We start from the raw sequence: 16,262 nt of genomic DNA, 5'->3' as shown, positions 1-16,262 counted from the left end.
ATTAGAACTGGTCCGTTCAATTCAATTGTCACCCATCTTAAAAAACTCCACCTTGTTGGAGACGTGCAAATTAGCCTGTTGACTGCTTACGCAGCCTACCTAATGTTTTATAAATATAATGTCTGCTTAATTTTATTCCTTATAGACAGCAAAAACAGGGGAACTGAAATATTTTGACTACGGCTGCAAGAACGAAGAAAAATACCATCAGGCAAGGATGTGCTTTGTTGTTGTTACATTAGTGTTGGTAAATGCATGGCACAAGTTTTCCCCATCTCTGTACAATGGCATTGGAGGTTTCTGGCTGTACAGGCTGGACTTCTTGAGTGGAAAAAGGTGAATTGGAGATGCCTGGGAGGATGGAGAAAACAACACCTAGCAGCTCTATAATATAGCTAGATGTTATCCTGGAGCGTTTGCTTTGAATATTTTGAATAATTGCCATATATAATTGGCAGACAGAGAATTGGGAGTTCCTCCAGCTTTGGTTGATATTTAAGTTCCCTATTTTGCATTAATGAAGATATAAACACAGGAAGGTGATAGATGGGATCTGAAGGGCCCTGCATGAGAGGCAGGATAGAGAGGATCTTCCAGGGTGGCAGGCTAGGGGAAGAAGGGGAAGCTTCCAGGTGAGTGGAATAAGGGGTATGATGCAATTGTAATAGACGGATTTATATTCACTTTCACTTTTCTTTTTATTTTCTTCCTTCTCTTATTTTCTATCTTTTCTCTTCAGATTAGCTTGGCTTTTATTATATTTCATGTGGAGAACTTTCAATATGGGTGGGGTATAAATAATAATTAATATTTATTACTAAAAAAGAAAGCATAATATACAGGCAACTCCCCATTTATGTGTGCTCACGGTATGTATGCACATGTGTGCATTGCTATGAACCCGGAAATGGCATGGAAAGGGGCAAAAACGGCCTTCAGAGAGCATGAAAATTGCACGAAACCAGAGTTTAGTAATCCCAGGAGCCTTCGCACCAATCTTTGAAGCCTGTGGGGAGTTGGAGTTTGAGCAAGGAGGTTTGGAGGGAGCGAATGTGGTGTTTGCAGGCTTTTGCAGTGCTGCAGAATGTAACCCCCACGGAAATGTGGAATTGACTGTATGGCATTCTTGCTACATACATGTCAGAATCCCTTACTCTTAATTCATCAAATTGTCAACACTGTAGCAAAACTATTGCAAAAGATGAGGTAAATGTATAGATTTCCCCCCTTGTCAAACTGTCTTAGCTTCATTTCATATTCTCTACAACTTTCCCCCGAGGAAAAATATTTAAATTTAAATTTCTTTGATAATTTTGAATGTTCATTTTAGATTTTACCAAACAAGGGGATTTGCCCAAAGTCCATTGCCCCTCCCCTATAGTTGTGGTGCTTTTCTGTATTTGAATATATAATCTGCTGCATGTTTCCAAATTCTTTGAAACTTATTTTTCTCATTCTTCCTTTTATTCAAGTTTACAGTACTTGAAACATGTTCATTTATTTATTTGCTTTTGGCATTTATATACCGAGTGTCCCGTGGGCAGTTTACTAATTAAAGTCTGACAATGTTCCCTTCCAGAAAACTCCGCCATTTTATAAAATAGAAGCTATGACTGTGCCAACTGCAGTGTGGATTGGGGGGCAAGACTGGTTGTCTCGCCCAAAGGACAATGCAAAATTAATACCTCGAATTTCTAATCTCATTCACTACAAGTGCTTTCCTGACTGGAGCCACTTTAATTTCCTCTTTGGACTTGATGCACCTCAACGCCTTTATTCAGAAGTGATTGACATGATGAAGAGAAACCCAATAGAAACTTCGGATTTTTAGGGAGACGGAAGACAGTTTTTTATTCCACTGGTTTTCAAAGAGTAATTCAAGTCATGTGCTGTTGTACTCCTATTGATTTTTATACAAAAATAGAACAAAGCACCTGGGTGGGAGAGTGTTCAAATCTTAATTGACTGCTGGTCCAATACACTTTATATTACAGGCACAATTTTCATTTTTAAGTTCAATCTGAGCTGCAAAGTTCCCCAAAAAGATGACATGTTGCACAACTTTTTTAATTTTTACATTTCCCACAACATCTTAAAAAATTCTTCTGAACTCCATCTATAATGGATAGTAATAGATCAGCTGACGTCTGGCGGAAGGGGAAGGAAGGAAAGGAAGCCTATATTCTCTCCAGTTTGGGCACCAAATTTCCTTCCCTACCCCAAAGGATTCTTATGCCAAAGCTAGTTATAAACTATCTCTTTCATTTCTTTTATTCTTTATAATTATAAAAGACTGAATACATTACTGATACCTTCATATTGGATTTTTAATTTTTATTTTTTTTAATGCAGCTGTGTTGAACCAAAAGTGAGACTGTTCTGGAAGACTGGTAAATGCCATCTTGGTAGTTAAGATGACTCCAAGACTACCGTAATTGTTATTTGATACCAGAATGAGCTCATAGGCCTATCTGCTTTGAAGGCTTAGTTTTGGTTCAGCTAGTTGGGAGAGTTCTCCCGCTGGCTGCCTGTCTGTCAGTCATTCCCTTATCTGAGATAGATGAGAGTTGAAAGGGAGCCTCTAAGCCATGGGTGAGTTACCATAGATTTCGCTCTATAACACACAGATTTTTTCTCCTAAAAAGTAAGGGGAAATGTCTGTGTGTGTTATTGAGCGAATGTGTGGTCCCTGGAGCTGACTCGCCGGAGCGCAGGGGCAAAAATAGGCAAAAATCAGGCAAAAATAAGATCGGGCGGGTGGGCAGAGGGAAGGCGGAAGCTGCTGCTTTCCTGCATTCTGCCTCAGGGTCTTACTGCCCACCCGCTTCTGTTGCTGCGTTTGCTCAAACTCAACAAAGAGCAGGGAATCCCCTGCCCTCCTGGCAAGTAGAGGGTTAAGGAAAGGATCGAGTCCTTCCTTCTAATTCTTTCCTAGTCACACTGCGTGCAGGCTCCAGCCCACCACCTCCTCCTCTCCGTGCTCTAGGGACTCGCAGGCAGCCGAAAAACATGCAGGTGGGAGAGAGAGAGAGAGGGCTGGCTTGGGGGGGGACTTTTGCCTTCCTTTCCTCCCCCCACCCCGTTAAACCCCTCTCCTGCATTGTTAGCCAGCTGCTTCTCCGCACACCCCTCTTGCGCTCCTTGTCCCTTCTGTGTTTTTCCTTCCCTCCCCATTTAAAACGTGGTGACAAAGCACGGATCCACATGGATCCTCAGGATTTTTGCATTGGGTCACCCCAAATTCACCATCAGATAACATAGCATGTCCATGGCTACAGCCTGCACCAAAAAAATCACGCACCCACTGTGGCCTGGGGCTGAAATGGTGCAAAAACATGGTTACAAAGCACGGATCCACATGGATCCTCAGGATTTTTGCATTGGGTCACCCCAAATTCACCATCAGATAACATAGCATGTCCATGGCTACAGCCTGCACCAAAAAAATCACGCACCCACTGTGGCCTGGGGCCACAATGGTGCAGAAACGTGGTTATAAAGCACGGATCCACAGGATCTTTGCACTGGATCACCCCAAATTCACCATCAGATAACATAGCATGTCTATGGCTACAGCCTGCACCAAAAAAATCATGCACCCACTGTTGCCTGGGGCTGCAATGGTGCAAAAACGTGGTTACAAAGCATGGATCCACATGGATCCTCAGGATTTTTGCATTGGGTCACCCCAAATTCACCATCAGATCACATAGCATGTCCATGGCTACAGCCTGCACCAAAAAAATCACACATCCACTGTTGCCTAGGGTCGCAGTGGTGCAAAAACGTGGTTACAAAGCATGGATCCACATGGATCATCAGGATTTTTGCATTGGGCTACTCCAAACTCACTGTCAGATCACATGTCTGTGGCCACAGCATGAACCACAAAAATCATACATCCACTGTTTCATTTAGAATATTTTTTTTTCTTGTTTTCCTCCTCTAAAAACTACGTGCGTGTTATGGTCTGGTGCGTGTTATAGAGCGAAAAATACGGTAATTAGGCTATTGATTCCAGCTTATGTAGCTTGCCTTGTGTATAAATAATGCTTAACATATTAGCACTGTTAGCACTTCATGGACAAGTCGTGAGGGCCTCTTGCTGCTGCTGTTCACCCTGTGTCTGTAAAGGCGGCGAGGCTCTGCAGGCTGTGTTACGAGTTTATGCTTCCATCTTACAATAAAGCATTAGAATTGATCGCTCTGGTGTTTTTGTCATCCTTCTTTGGTTATCCCTGCACCAAACCACTCTCAAGGGCCATCCTTGGGCCTTGCAGTTCAGAGCAGCAGGTAATGTTGAATTGGCTGTTAACTACCTATTAAATAATAATGATTGAAGTAAAATTATTTACAGAAATTTGACACGTTCAGACCCAATACAGGCCATGTTTAATACTCTGCCAGTATATAATTCAATCCCATCCACAGAATAGCAGCAGTCTAGAAGCCTCTTCATTGGAGCATGTGCTTCTTTTGTTCCTTTATTCAGACATTATTTTGTTGGTAGGTAATAAGGAGAGCAGGCTTGCAGGAAAACTAAGCAGGAGGGACTTGTTTTGCTAGCAAGAATATGTGTTCTTCCTGCACCTGCCTGTGAATCTTGCATGGTTCATTCATGCCTTCAAGCCTGCCTGCCTGCCTGCCTGCCTGCCTGCTGGTTTGGAAGGTTTATTGGTAGTTCGTGTGTGTGGTATTCTTTGATTGCTGTCTGAGTGAATAAAGCTGGTTCCTGAGTCTAGGGCTGTGGTTCCCAATGTGGGGCACATGCCCCACAGGGCAGCTATTTGATCTTAAGAAGGGCAATTTGAGAATGAGTTAAACCAAGTTAATGGCCTTTTACGCTTCCTCCACATGAATAGGAGTTTACTTTTTGAAAAATAAGAATTATATGTTTGGGGGGGGCAGGCATATGTTTAGAGAGGGTTAGGTAGGGCGTGGCCAAAAAAAGGTTGGGAAACACTGTTCTAGGGCCTGGCTTTGCTCTAAGAGAGGGGCCAACATCAAGAGGGATCTGCATTATGGGTTGGAACATCGGGGGGGGGCACAGGGCAGGGGTGACCCTTCTGTCTATCAGGAAATGGAATTGTAGGCCAGGCACTGTAAGAGACAGGCCTGTGACCCTTAGCCAGGGTGAGACCTTGTGGGATGGGGAGATGGGTTTGGTGGGGTTCCCCCTCAATGGGGAATTGTGGGGAGGGTGTTGTTGCTGTGGAATTACTACCTTCTGCCCGACAGTGTGAGAAAATCATCACCATAAGATGTGCCTGCTACTAGGTCCTAGATTATTATCCGTGGCCCTCAACCCTCAATTGTACATTAGGACTTTGATGGCAAGATGTTATCAATATACTGATAATGCTCAGCTCTGTTTCACCACAAAATCTGGATCTGAAGATGCAAATCGGGTTCCGGACTAGTGCCTCGATGCAATGGTGGGATGGATGAGGGAAAGGTAAGCTGAATTTCGATTATGAGAGGACATCTGGGGATCTGGGGAACATCAGGGTTATCCAGCTGGCTCTGGAGAACATATGTTCAAGCCGAGAGATCCCGCCCCCGTTGCAGGGGAGAGCAATGACAACCTCTAGGCATACGGCCAAAGCCTCCTCTCAAACAACCCCTTTAACAGGGAACCCTGGTATCTCCACCGCAAAGAGGAGGAGGATGTGGGTCATGCAGGGAAATTCCTTTCCGGCCCTTCAACAGCGACCTTGACGTAGCAGCGCCTGCGTACCTGTGGAGAAAAGGTTAGCTTGCAAAAGAAGTCTTAACTGAGGGTGGGTATGGTGGGAGAAGCTCTGGATCCAACTGAGTCCCAGGTAAGATCCTCCCTCCATTGTGTGGGCAGGTAGTCCCTCCCCCTACCCAGCGTGGTCACCTTGGCAACGCTTCCCCAGGTGGGTTTGGGCAAGTGACTGAGGTAGGCGGAGACCTCCAATTATCCCACCTGGAGGAAGGCGAAGCCAAGCCTGTGCTAATGGTGCCGCATAGGGCCCAGGGGCTGGGTGCAACCACACAAAGGGCAGACCCCATTTAATGTGGGGAGCGGTCATTGCCTGCAGACATTCTCTGCAGCAGAGTGTAAATCAGCAATCCTTGAAGCTATCGGAGACCCTATCTGAGAAGATTTTATGATGCTCTTTCCTCACTGAAGGCGAGGTTGCCATAGTAACACGGGACAGATGAAATAGCTATAATGCTGGGTCCCTAAATTTGGATGCTGAACTTGAACATAGTTTCCTTGGTTCTGTGGTGTTGCAGAAGCGAATTCTTACCACATAGACAACTTTCTCTACTATATGTTTTTAGCTTAGAGTAGAATGGTTTTTTTGAATTATTTATTTCCAGTTTTTAACTCTGTCTTTTATTGCTCATTTTAATGTTAGTTTTGTGGGGTTGTTGGTTTTTTTTGTAAATTATTACTATTATTCATTAGATTTATATACCACCCCTACATCACAAGCTCTCAGGGTGGTTTACTCACACATTCTATATACAGTGGTACCTCGGGTTACATACGCTTCAGGTTACTACGCTTCAGGTTACAGACTCTGCTAACCCAGAAGTAGTACCTCAGGTTAAGAACTTTGCTTCAGGATGACAACAGAAATCGTGCAGCGGCAGCACGGCAGCAGCGGGAGGCCCCATTAGCTAAAGTGGTGCCTCAGGTTAAGAACAGTTTCAGGTTAAGAACGAATCTCCAGAAGGAATTAAGTTCTTAACCCAAGGTACCACTGTACAATAAAGCAATAGAAATTTTGTATGTATGTATGTATGTATGTATGTATGTATGTATGAATAAATAAATAAATAAATTGCAGTGCACCCTGTCCACTGTATAGAAACAACCCTTTTAAATTAAAGGATTTAGCCAACAAAGTTGTCCTGTTCACACAAAGACTTCTGCTTGTGCAATGGAGTTTCCTCTTCCTTTAGTTCCTCCCACCCACCATGCTCCCCCAAATCTGTCTTGATCAGAGCAAATTTCAGGGAGGCCCAGGGATGCAAGGGAAGGGGGAAAGAAATGCCTCTTCAAAGGCAGAATTCCTTGCAAAGATGAGGTGGCTTGGTTGGATACGTTAGTGAAATGGAAGAATAATTTAGATTAATCCTATCATAGCAGGTTGTGAAAGCCATGGCACTAGAATGCTGAAACAAGCATTATGTATTAAACTGGTTATACCTGACTTTTTATGAGAATATGTCAAAATAAATCAAATTAACATCGTGGGAAACTATTTATATGAGCTTTAGTTGTGAGTATTTCTTTACATCTGTGCATGGAGAGTTGATTGGCCTTTTTCAGTCCTCATTTTGTCTTTTGGGACAATGAATTTTTTTAAGGCATTGGAGATTTTTAGGTTTTCTGCTCCTCTTGTAGCTCTCTAGAGCCCAAATATTATAGTCAGTATATACATTTAATAATTTGTATTTGTATTTGTACTTGGATTTGGATTTGTTTTTGGCATCCGTCTGTCTTGGGAGACAATTTAAGAGCGCACTTTCAGGAGTGAAGTCAAACTGCTGGAGAGTTAAAGCACCTGATGTGGCTGTAGAGACAGATACAGGAGAGACATGTTTTCTCACAGGTAAGGCAGATGAAGGCATCCGATTTTGTTGCAGCAGATGCACTGTGGTTTTTCTTCTCTCTGTGCTTCTCTAATGATCATTTCTTCATCTGGTCACTGCTGTGGACACATGGCATGACTGTCTGTCTCCAGGATTTGTAGGGGGCAGCTATTGCCTGGTTTAAAACACAAACCCTTTCTGTCATGTAAAACAGAAATAAAGATAATGGGGGAAAATAAATATGGCTTTGTAAATGAAAATTTGGGGCAATAGTTGTGTTACATGTGATTATTACCAATAATGTGTTATATTTAATTAAGCCCTGAAGAAAATTCCATTCTCTAACAAAGCAGAATGCACCTTAATATTCACTTCTCTGAAAAATGTGAGTTTAGGCAGTTCCCATTTCTCTGCTTTTCTGCAAAGTTTTCATTCTTCAGTTACTTGGAATAAAGGGCATTACTGTTATTTTGAATCCAGTGGAAATGTCAGTCACCTGCTGAACCTTAATTCTAACATGCGTAAGCATAAGCATTCATGGACTGAAACCCTTTCTTTATAGATTGGTAAATTTATAAAGGGCATGCTGATTGGAAGGTCGGCGGTTCGAATCCCCGCAACAGGGTGAGCTCCCATTGTTCAGTCCCAGCTCCCGCAAACCTAGCAGTTCGAAAGAACATCAAAGTGCAAGTAGATAAATAGGTACTGCTCCAGCAAGAAGGTAAACAGTGTTTCCATCACTGCATCTTCACTCTCAATTAGATCATCCCAAAATGATTTTTTAAAAATTCCTTCACTTTCAGGAAACTATGTTGAGAAAACAGGAAATGTGGAAGTTTCCATGGGGGCAATTAAAATTCAAAAAGAAATGCATGCTCCCTGAGCAGAAGAGAGTAGAGCTCTAGGGGCTTGTGATCTGAGCAAGCTGCATCTGTGAATGAAGCTTAAGACTGCCATGTCACACGACTGGCTCGTGTTTAGCAGCTTTTCAACTAAAAAGTAGATCCATTTCATCACTAAAAGAAAAAAAGGTTTCTCTAAAATATTCCGTTTTTCAGGTGTTCCAGGATGTGGCTGCTGGTTATCATGATGGTTGTACAAGGCACTGTGAATCCAGTAGAATCCAAGAGCAAAACAGAAGTGAATCCTGAAGTATATATGAATATTGTAAGTTAAGCTCTTGAGACAAAGCAGCACTATAGCAGTGTTAGTGATGGTTTGCCCTGGTTCACACGTTTGGTAGGGATGCAGTGGTGGAAAGCGGGAGCAAATCTTCCCACCTTGCAGGTGGCTGTCACAGTGAACTGGGCCATCTACATAAGTGCCTGACTATGTGAGCCCCCACTTAAACTGATTCTTTCTCTCTCTTTCATTGGGGAAAATTCACATATTTTGATTTAATAGGATCTGAAGGGCCCAGTTCATGGTGAAGCTATTCTGCTGCCTTCCCTGACCAAACAGGGAAACTTGGGCCATGTTATTTTTGTTCAGGAGTACTGAAGAACTGTCAGCAATGTCCAATATGCATAAAATATAAAGTTTATACACACTGAAGTCTGCAAATGAAAACTTTTACATAAGTTTTCTCTCTCTTCAAATTAGAGAGGCAAGAGAGGTTTGTCTCTAGGTAAATGTGGCTGGGAGAGTGTTTAGGCTAACTGATGACTCATTCTGAAAACCAAGTGATCTTTCATAGGAGGAAGGTCAAACTTGAGAACTCAGTGTCCATGCTGATGAACATGCAAATTGCTTAGCATCTATCTATGGGACCAGAGACAGGAAAGTTTACTGAACTGTATTAAAGACCCAAAAGAAGGCAGAACCACATTGATTGCTGGTTTAACAGCAATGTGCTGCTTTGCATTTTGTAATGTTTATTTGGAACCATTTCAAGATTGTTTCCAGTAAAGCTTCGGAACTCAATTTTTTGTGTTGGAAAGCAAATTCATTTATACTCTGCACAAGGTCCATATCAGGGATTCCACTTTCCGCAACTCTAACAAGCAGTGCTTATGCAATCATTCTTATAGCTCTTTGTTTCTTAGAAATGGCTGCGTCCTCCCAAAGACTTTCTACATCCAAATAGATTTCAGAATATGCTATGACAGAAGGCCTCTTCAAGTGTTTAGCCTGAGCATGCAAGTGCAAAATGTGTGCCTGAAGATGGGGCTGCAGCCCTCCACTTCTGGCTTCCTTGTGTTGAGCAGGTCTGAGTGAAACTTACTTACAACTGGCTTACCAGCTTCCTCGCTATTTGGCACTCTGTGTTATCACTTTTGTGAAGAAGCTTCTAAACATGTTTATCCAAGTGCCCCTGCTAGCCCCTTCTGACATGACAACCCCTCTGGAAGTACATGATTTGTTTCATTAGATATATATTGCTCTATACCTTAAAACGTTTCAGAGCAATTTCACTCTATAAGAAGCACCAGACCACAAGACGCACCTAGTTTTTGGAGGAGAAAAACAAGAAAAAAAATATTCTGAATCTCAGAAGCCAGAACAGCAAGAGGGATCGCGGCGCAGTGGAAGCTGCAATCCCTCTTGCTGTTCTGGCTTCTGGGATAGCTGTGACACACATTTCCCCTTACTTTTTAGGAGGGAAAAAGTGAGCCTTATAGAGCAAAAAAATACGGTACACTGTACCTCATATTAAAACAAGATCTTTATTTTTTGAGCTATGACTCTCTGTTTGCTGCTCCTCATTTGCTGGTCTTCATTCACTTGGAAGATGCCTTCTCATGACCCCCCCATACGTGAATACAAAGAGTGGAAAAATATACACAGTGAAACCTTGGTTCTTGAATGGCTTAGTTGGTGAACAAATTGGCCCCCAAACACCAAAAACCCGGAAATAAGTGCTCCGATTTTCGAACGTTTTTCAGAAGCCGAACGTCCGAGTGCAGGAAGCTCTTGCAGCCAATCGGAAACTGCACCTTGTTTTTTGAACGGTTTTGGGAGTCGAATGAACTTCTGGAACAGTTTAAGTTGAGAACCAAAGTTCCACCGTATTTGTTCCCATGAACAATTCAACAGACTAAACTCGACTCATAGTAAAGTCAGGACAAAATTCATTTCGTCACACCAACGTTAGGGTTTTTCTAATCCCTGCAGAGTGAAAAAATCCAGTACTGGGGATATCCTTCTGAAGAATACGAAGTTATTACAAAGGATGGCTACTTCCTGAGCCTGAACAGAATTCCAGGAGGTAAACTTGAGGATGAAAGTCGATGGTAATAGAGGAAATAAAGGTTGCCTCTTTGCACAATAGCCTTCTTCTTTTCTCCTAAAAGAGCACAGTTTGGGCCAATAAGGAAAAAGCACCACCAATGTACAGTGCAACAACACTGTTACTGGCACAGACCTCCAGTCTCTACAACTGCCTCATCAGGACAAGGCCTACCGAAAAGAGTTGCTGTGCTTATTAGACCTGGCACTCCTGAGCTGATCCTGTTTCTTCTAATACAGTGGTGCCTCGCAAGACGAAATTAATCCGTTCCGCGAGTCTCTTCATCTAGCGGTTTTTTTTGTCTTGCGAAGCAACCCTATTAGCGGCTTAGTGGATTAGCGCTATTAGCGGCTTAGCGGCTATTAGCGGCTTAGCGGCTATTAAAGGATTAGCGGATTAGCGGTTAAAAGGCTATTAGTGGTTTAGTGGCTTAGAAAAAGGGGGGGGGAATCGGAACACTCGCAAGACGTTTTCGTCTTGCAAAGCAAGCCCATAGGGAAAATCGTCTTGCGAAGCAGCTCAAAAACGGAAAACCCTTTCGTCTAGCGGGTTTTCCGTCTTGCAAGGCATTCGTCTTGCGGGGCACCACTGTAAAGCGTTAACGTCACTCTTTGTGATTAGTTGCTGGTTCCCTCTGGCTCCCTCCTGACAGTGCACTTGGTACTGTCTTAAACAGGCAGCCCGGAGGACCAACAGTGCAGGACAGACTGACAGACAACCAGTTAGGATGCCCTCCTGTGAGCGATTGGCTAGAATGCTGATAAAGGTCATGAGACTATGCATTGTGTTTGATGCGCAATGCCAAATGAAACAACCATGTAATGCAGAAGTGACTAAAACTACATCTGCTGTAATTTCCTCTTCTGTAAAGCTGCTAAAACTATTTATGAGATGGGGGAAAGCTGCTGAGGGCACTCTGATTTGGTTCCAATAATTTTAGGGTGGATAATGCACGTATACCCCCCCTCGCTGTCATACACAGTGCCAGTTGTCTTCCATTCCATGAAAAGAAAACCTAGCACTCTTTGAAACTAGCCTCCTCATTTCCATACAAAACATTTTAGCCACTGTACGCTGCACTCTTAGTAGGAGCATTATGAGTGGCATTATAGAGGTTTAAACTTCTGAAGCTTTTTCATTTTCCAGGCTTAAAGGCCACTATATTGCTGATTCATGGTTTGGGCTTGGAAGGCAGTGACTGGATAGCAAATCCGCCTCATCAGAGCCTGGGTTTCATACTAGCAGATGCCGGATATGATGTCTGGATTGGAAACAACAGAGGAAACTCTTGGTCGAGAAGACACCAAAACCTTACCATTGAAGAAGAAGCATTTTGGGATTTCAGGTAAGTTCAGAAGAGACTGGAATTCAACACTCAGTGGATTGTTGCGTTTTTCTCCCTTTGAAGATCTCCCCTGTGTGAAATAACTCAACAAGGTATACTTGATGGTTTGTAAATGTAATCAATATGAGATAAAGTTTAATAATTTTATATACAGGTATGTGCAAAATGTTTTTCAATAGTTCACAAGGACATAGGTAAAATTCCAGCATTGAACACACTCTGGAAATGAAAGAAAACTCAGCTCAGTGCATCTACACTGACAGGAAATACATCTCCAGAATTTTAGAGAAAGTATCCCAGAAATAATTGAGGGTGGCAGGATTGATCCTGGGACAATGCAGGTGCTTGATTTCTTGGCCCTTCCCTGGAAAATTATGTACACAGTTTTGGTCACAGTTTCGAGGGTGGGTTAATAAATATTGGGTCAAAGGTCAGAAGAACCCCAGCTCCATCATGGCACTGTCTCAATCCAAGTTGCATCTCCCACAGGTGAAATTGAAGAAAGACTCCTGGTCCTGAATAGTTTGATCCTAAGCATATTTACTCAGAAGTAGTGATGGGTGAACTACTCTTGACTTGATTCAGAATTTGGCTGAGCAAAAGAGCTTGACATCTTTTGGAGGGAATGTCCCTCTGAAAACTCTCACACTGCTAATTATGTCACTAGACATGTGATGTGGTCAGTGATGGTATAAATGGATACTTACCTTCTGGCAGACTTACTTCAGGATTGTAACCATAAACTGTTTTCATTCAGCCTGAAACCAAACGTTCCTGGAAAATATTCTCTTTCTACATATTTATCAGAAGATCATTTAATCTTCTTACCTTCTCTTCACTAAAGTAGCCAGTGCATGTGAGCAGAGCATAGCACACACATTTAATTATTATGGATGTCTCCTGATTTGCAGTTTTCATGAAATGGGCATCTATGACCTTCCTGCCATGACAGACTTTATTCTGCAGAAAACCGGACGGGATAAAATCTACTGTGGTGGCCATGCTCAGGGATCCACCGTAGGTATGTGAAGCATAAAGGTTGGCATTCAGCTGTGAAAAAGACATGTGTAGTCTGTGACTGTATTCTTTGCCCCCCCCCCACTCAGGGGCAGTAGAAATGCAGGGGAACACATGCCAGGAGTGTTTTATCCAAGAATCAGATTAGCTGAAAAGGCTGAGTGCTGAACTTCCTCCTGGCTGCTTGGAGAATGCAAATATCGGCCCTGTCATCACATTCGCTGTTGCACAACACACACCTATTGCATTGTTTTACCTACTTGTACTCTGAGACTCAAAATGACTTTCTGTGAAGAGGTCCAGCCATAAAGGTGGTTTGTACAGACTGCAGGCAGTGGCGTAGCGTGGGGGGTGCAGGGGGGGCCGGCCGCACCGGGCGCAACATCTGGGGGTTAGGCTTAGGGGGCGCAAATCCATGGGTTAGGGGGCACAAATCCACGGGTTAGGGGGCGCAAATCCACGGGTTAGGGGGCACAAATCCACGGGTTAGGGGGCGCAAATTACTTGCCTTGCCCCGGGTGCTGACAACCCACGCTACGCCACTGACTGCAGGGCCTTAGCAATGTTTCCAGTTTTGCCATTTACCTTCTTTCCATAACAGGTAGGTACACTCCAATCAACAGTACTAGGCTTCTAGATTCTAGAAAACTGCCCAATCTAATTCTATATACACACAGGTTGACAATTTAAATTACTGATTTGGTTAAAAGTTTTTGGCTGTAAATACTGATTTGCTTTGCACACCCTCCCCTCCCCATTAAAAGAATGCTAAATGGAATTTCTCATCTTTTCCTCCCAGCTTTTGTTGCATTTTCTGTAATCCCTCAAATGTCTGAAAAAATAAAGATGTTTTTTGCCATGGGGCCTGCCTACACGCTCCACTACAGTATAAGTCCCATTATACGAGTGCTGCGTATGCCCAACACATTGTTCAAGGTATGTGTAAAAGGGTCATTTTCTTATTATCATGTGGGGTTTACAAGATCAGTAATGTCACGTGTTACGTTCTTATCCAAGTTTTATAGGAAAATAGAAATAAGCAAGCAAGGCTAGCTTTTGTGGTGGGAAATAAAACCAATTCATTTACTTTTTGTCATAGATGCCATCCCTGGAGCATCGGGTGCCAAGGCACCCACAAAATGTTCTCTGTGGGTGCCCCGACAGGCAACCCAATGTGTTGCATGCTGCGGTGGGTTGCTCTGTCATGCCCTCCCACGGCGGGGGCGATGTGTGACATCATGCGCGTGTGCTGGGCACTATCAGTGTTGGGTGGAACCTGGTATTCCTGTTTGTTGTTTTCAATGTGAGTAGTTTTGTGACTAAAAGAGCTAAGAGGACACATCTCCCACTGTCTATCTTACATAGCATCATACAATCATAGAGTTGGAAGGGACTTTCAGTAGTCATCTAGTCCAACCCACTGCAATGCAGGAGAGTCCACAACCTCCTGAGGGAGACTGCTCCAATGTTGAACATGGGCAACTGCCTTCCATCCTGACTCCAAGGACCTTATCAGTCAATTGGCTGATATCTCGTTCTTACCTGCTTATCTTAAAGCATGCCAATGACATATCTGACTGCCTCATCTCATCCTAGCTAAGATGTGATGTTGCCAGCAGGGCCCAAGAGTAGTTCCCCTCCCACATTCCTTTGAGCCAACTGGCTGTGAGAGGGTGATTGGCTAAATAACTCTTCAGCATTAAGATGCCTCGGGCCGTGTAGCCTAGCTCTAAACCCTTCACTGTCCACACTGAACCTGCCAGAAGAGGGAGCTAGCTCAGATTTCACTTTCTTACCCATCCACACGCTGGAGAATACATAGAATGAGTTGAGTCATCATCAAAGCATGGGTTATTTGTTGTGAGTTGCTTTGGAAGCCGTCACAACTGAAAGCTGGCCTATAAATATAGCAGAATCATAGAGATAGAAGGGACCCTGAGTGTCACCAACCCAACCCCTGCAATGCAGGAATTAAGTAAATAAAATTAGTAATTATGTAAATAATGCATTTGATCAAGTCAGGACAGCAAAATCTGTAATCCTGGTTAAAATTATAATATGCACAATATTCTTGTACGGATCAGAACACATCTGCTGCTGTATTAGGAAATATACTGGTTCACCATGTAAAGAATCTCTGGATTTTTACAGATTATATTTGGCACAAAAGAATTCTGCCTGCTGAGTCCCAAACTCAAAGAACTTTTGGCTCAAAAGTGCAGCTGCCGACCGGTTGATGTAATATGCAAACAAGCTCTTTTACTTATCAGTGGATTCAACGAGAAAAATTTAAATGCGGTATTTATGTGTGCTTGATAAATATCCCTCCTACTATACACTTTTCTATTCACACTGCTCAAATAGGCTTAATTCAAGCAATAAAAATACTTAATATGAAAAGCATCAGGAAAACTCTCCAGCACGAATAATAAAATTGATTATTTTGGGTGCTTGATTTCAACGTAAAGAAGTTACAAAGTCGAGCTTGAGGTGTACAGATTTTAACCTGCTGGAAAATAAGACCACTTTCAAGAGTTTGTCTGACGTGGCTCCTGCAAAGTCAAAGGTTGGATGTGTCACTGGCCTCTGAATCACTGTGAACTCCAAGTTAAGAAGGACTGACTTATGACTTCTTAAAGGGGTGCCAGTTACCTATCTATACATGCGTTCCTTGAGCCATCAGCAATACACTTGAGCAACTAATACAATAGCACGTGGCTGCTTTTGATCAGCACAGCACTTATCCTTCCTTAACTTATCCCAGGAAGCCATGCTACACATGCACACAAGACTATGTCTCCATACACACCAAAACTTTAAAGCTCATTCAAAGCAAGCACCAAAGGACCTGGGAGCTGTAGTTTAAGGGTGCTGGAAATTGCAGTTCTAGGGGGATGGTCTTTGTATGGTCTTTCAAAGCCTGGTATGCACACAGCTGCAGACACTGTTTCTTGCAGCTTGTGGTGCAAAAACCTCTGAAGTGGAAGGAGATTTAAATGCACCTTTTTCTTTCAGAGCCGAACTGATGTGTACACATCAATATTCCCGGATTATACTTCTGTGAAAAATTTAATCCACTGGAACCAGGTACAGTTAGGA

General features: G+C 43.0%; 1 protein-coding gene across 1 annotated transcript in view; it reads left to right on the top strand.

Moving 5' to 3' along the window:
- LOC309532975 (putative lysosomal acid lipase/cholesteryl ester hydrolase) overlaps positions 1 to 16,262 on the top strand; it is a 31,396-nt gene that overhangs the window by 13,974 nt on the left and 1,160 nt on the right. Inside the window, exons 10-17 of the mRNA XM_082223754.1 lie at positions 146 to 336; positions 8,631 to 8,739; positions 10,687 to 10,780; positions 11,948 to 12,146; positions 13,058 to 13,167; positions 13,963 to 14,099; positions 15,315 to 15,461; positions 16,179 to 16,250. Coding sequence (XP_082079880.1) covers positions 146 to 336; positions 8,631 to 8,739; positions 10,687 to 10,780; positions 11,948 to 12,146; positions 13,058 to 13,167; positions 13,963 to 14,099; positions 15,315 to 15,461; positions 16,179 to 16,250 — 1,059 coding nt within the window. The remainder of the gene's footprint in view (positions 1 to 145; positions 337 to 8,630; positions 8,740 to 10,686; positions 10,781 to 11,947; positions 12,147 to 13,057; positions 13,168 to 13,962; positions 14,100 to 15,314; positions 15,462 to 16,178; positions 16,251 to 16,262) is intronic.

The sequence above is a fragment of the Podarcis vaucheri genome (genome assembly GCF_965113315.1).
Source record: "Podarcis vaucheri genome assembly, chromosome: 5".
NCBI classification, from domain to species: Eukaryota; Metazoa; Chordata; class Lepidosauria; order Squamata; family Lacertidae; genus Podarcis; species Podarcis vaucheri.
Note: the sequence above shows the minus strand (reverse complement) of the source record. Positions and strands in the feature narration are given on the sequence as shown.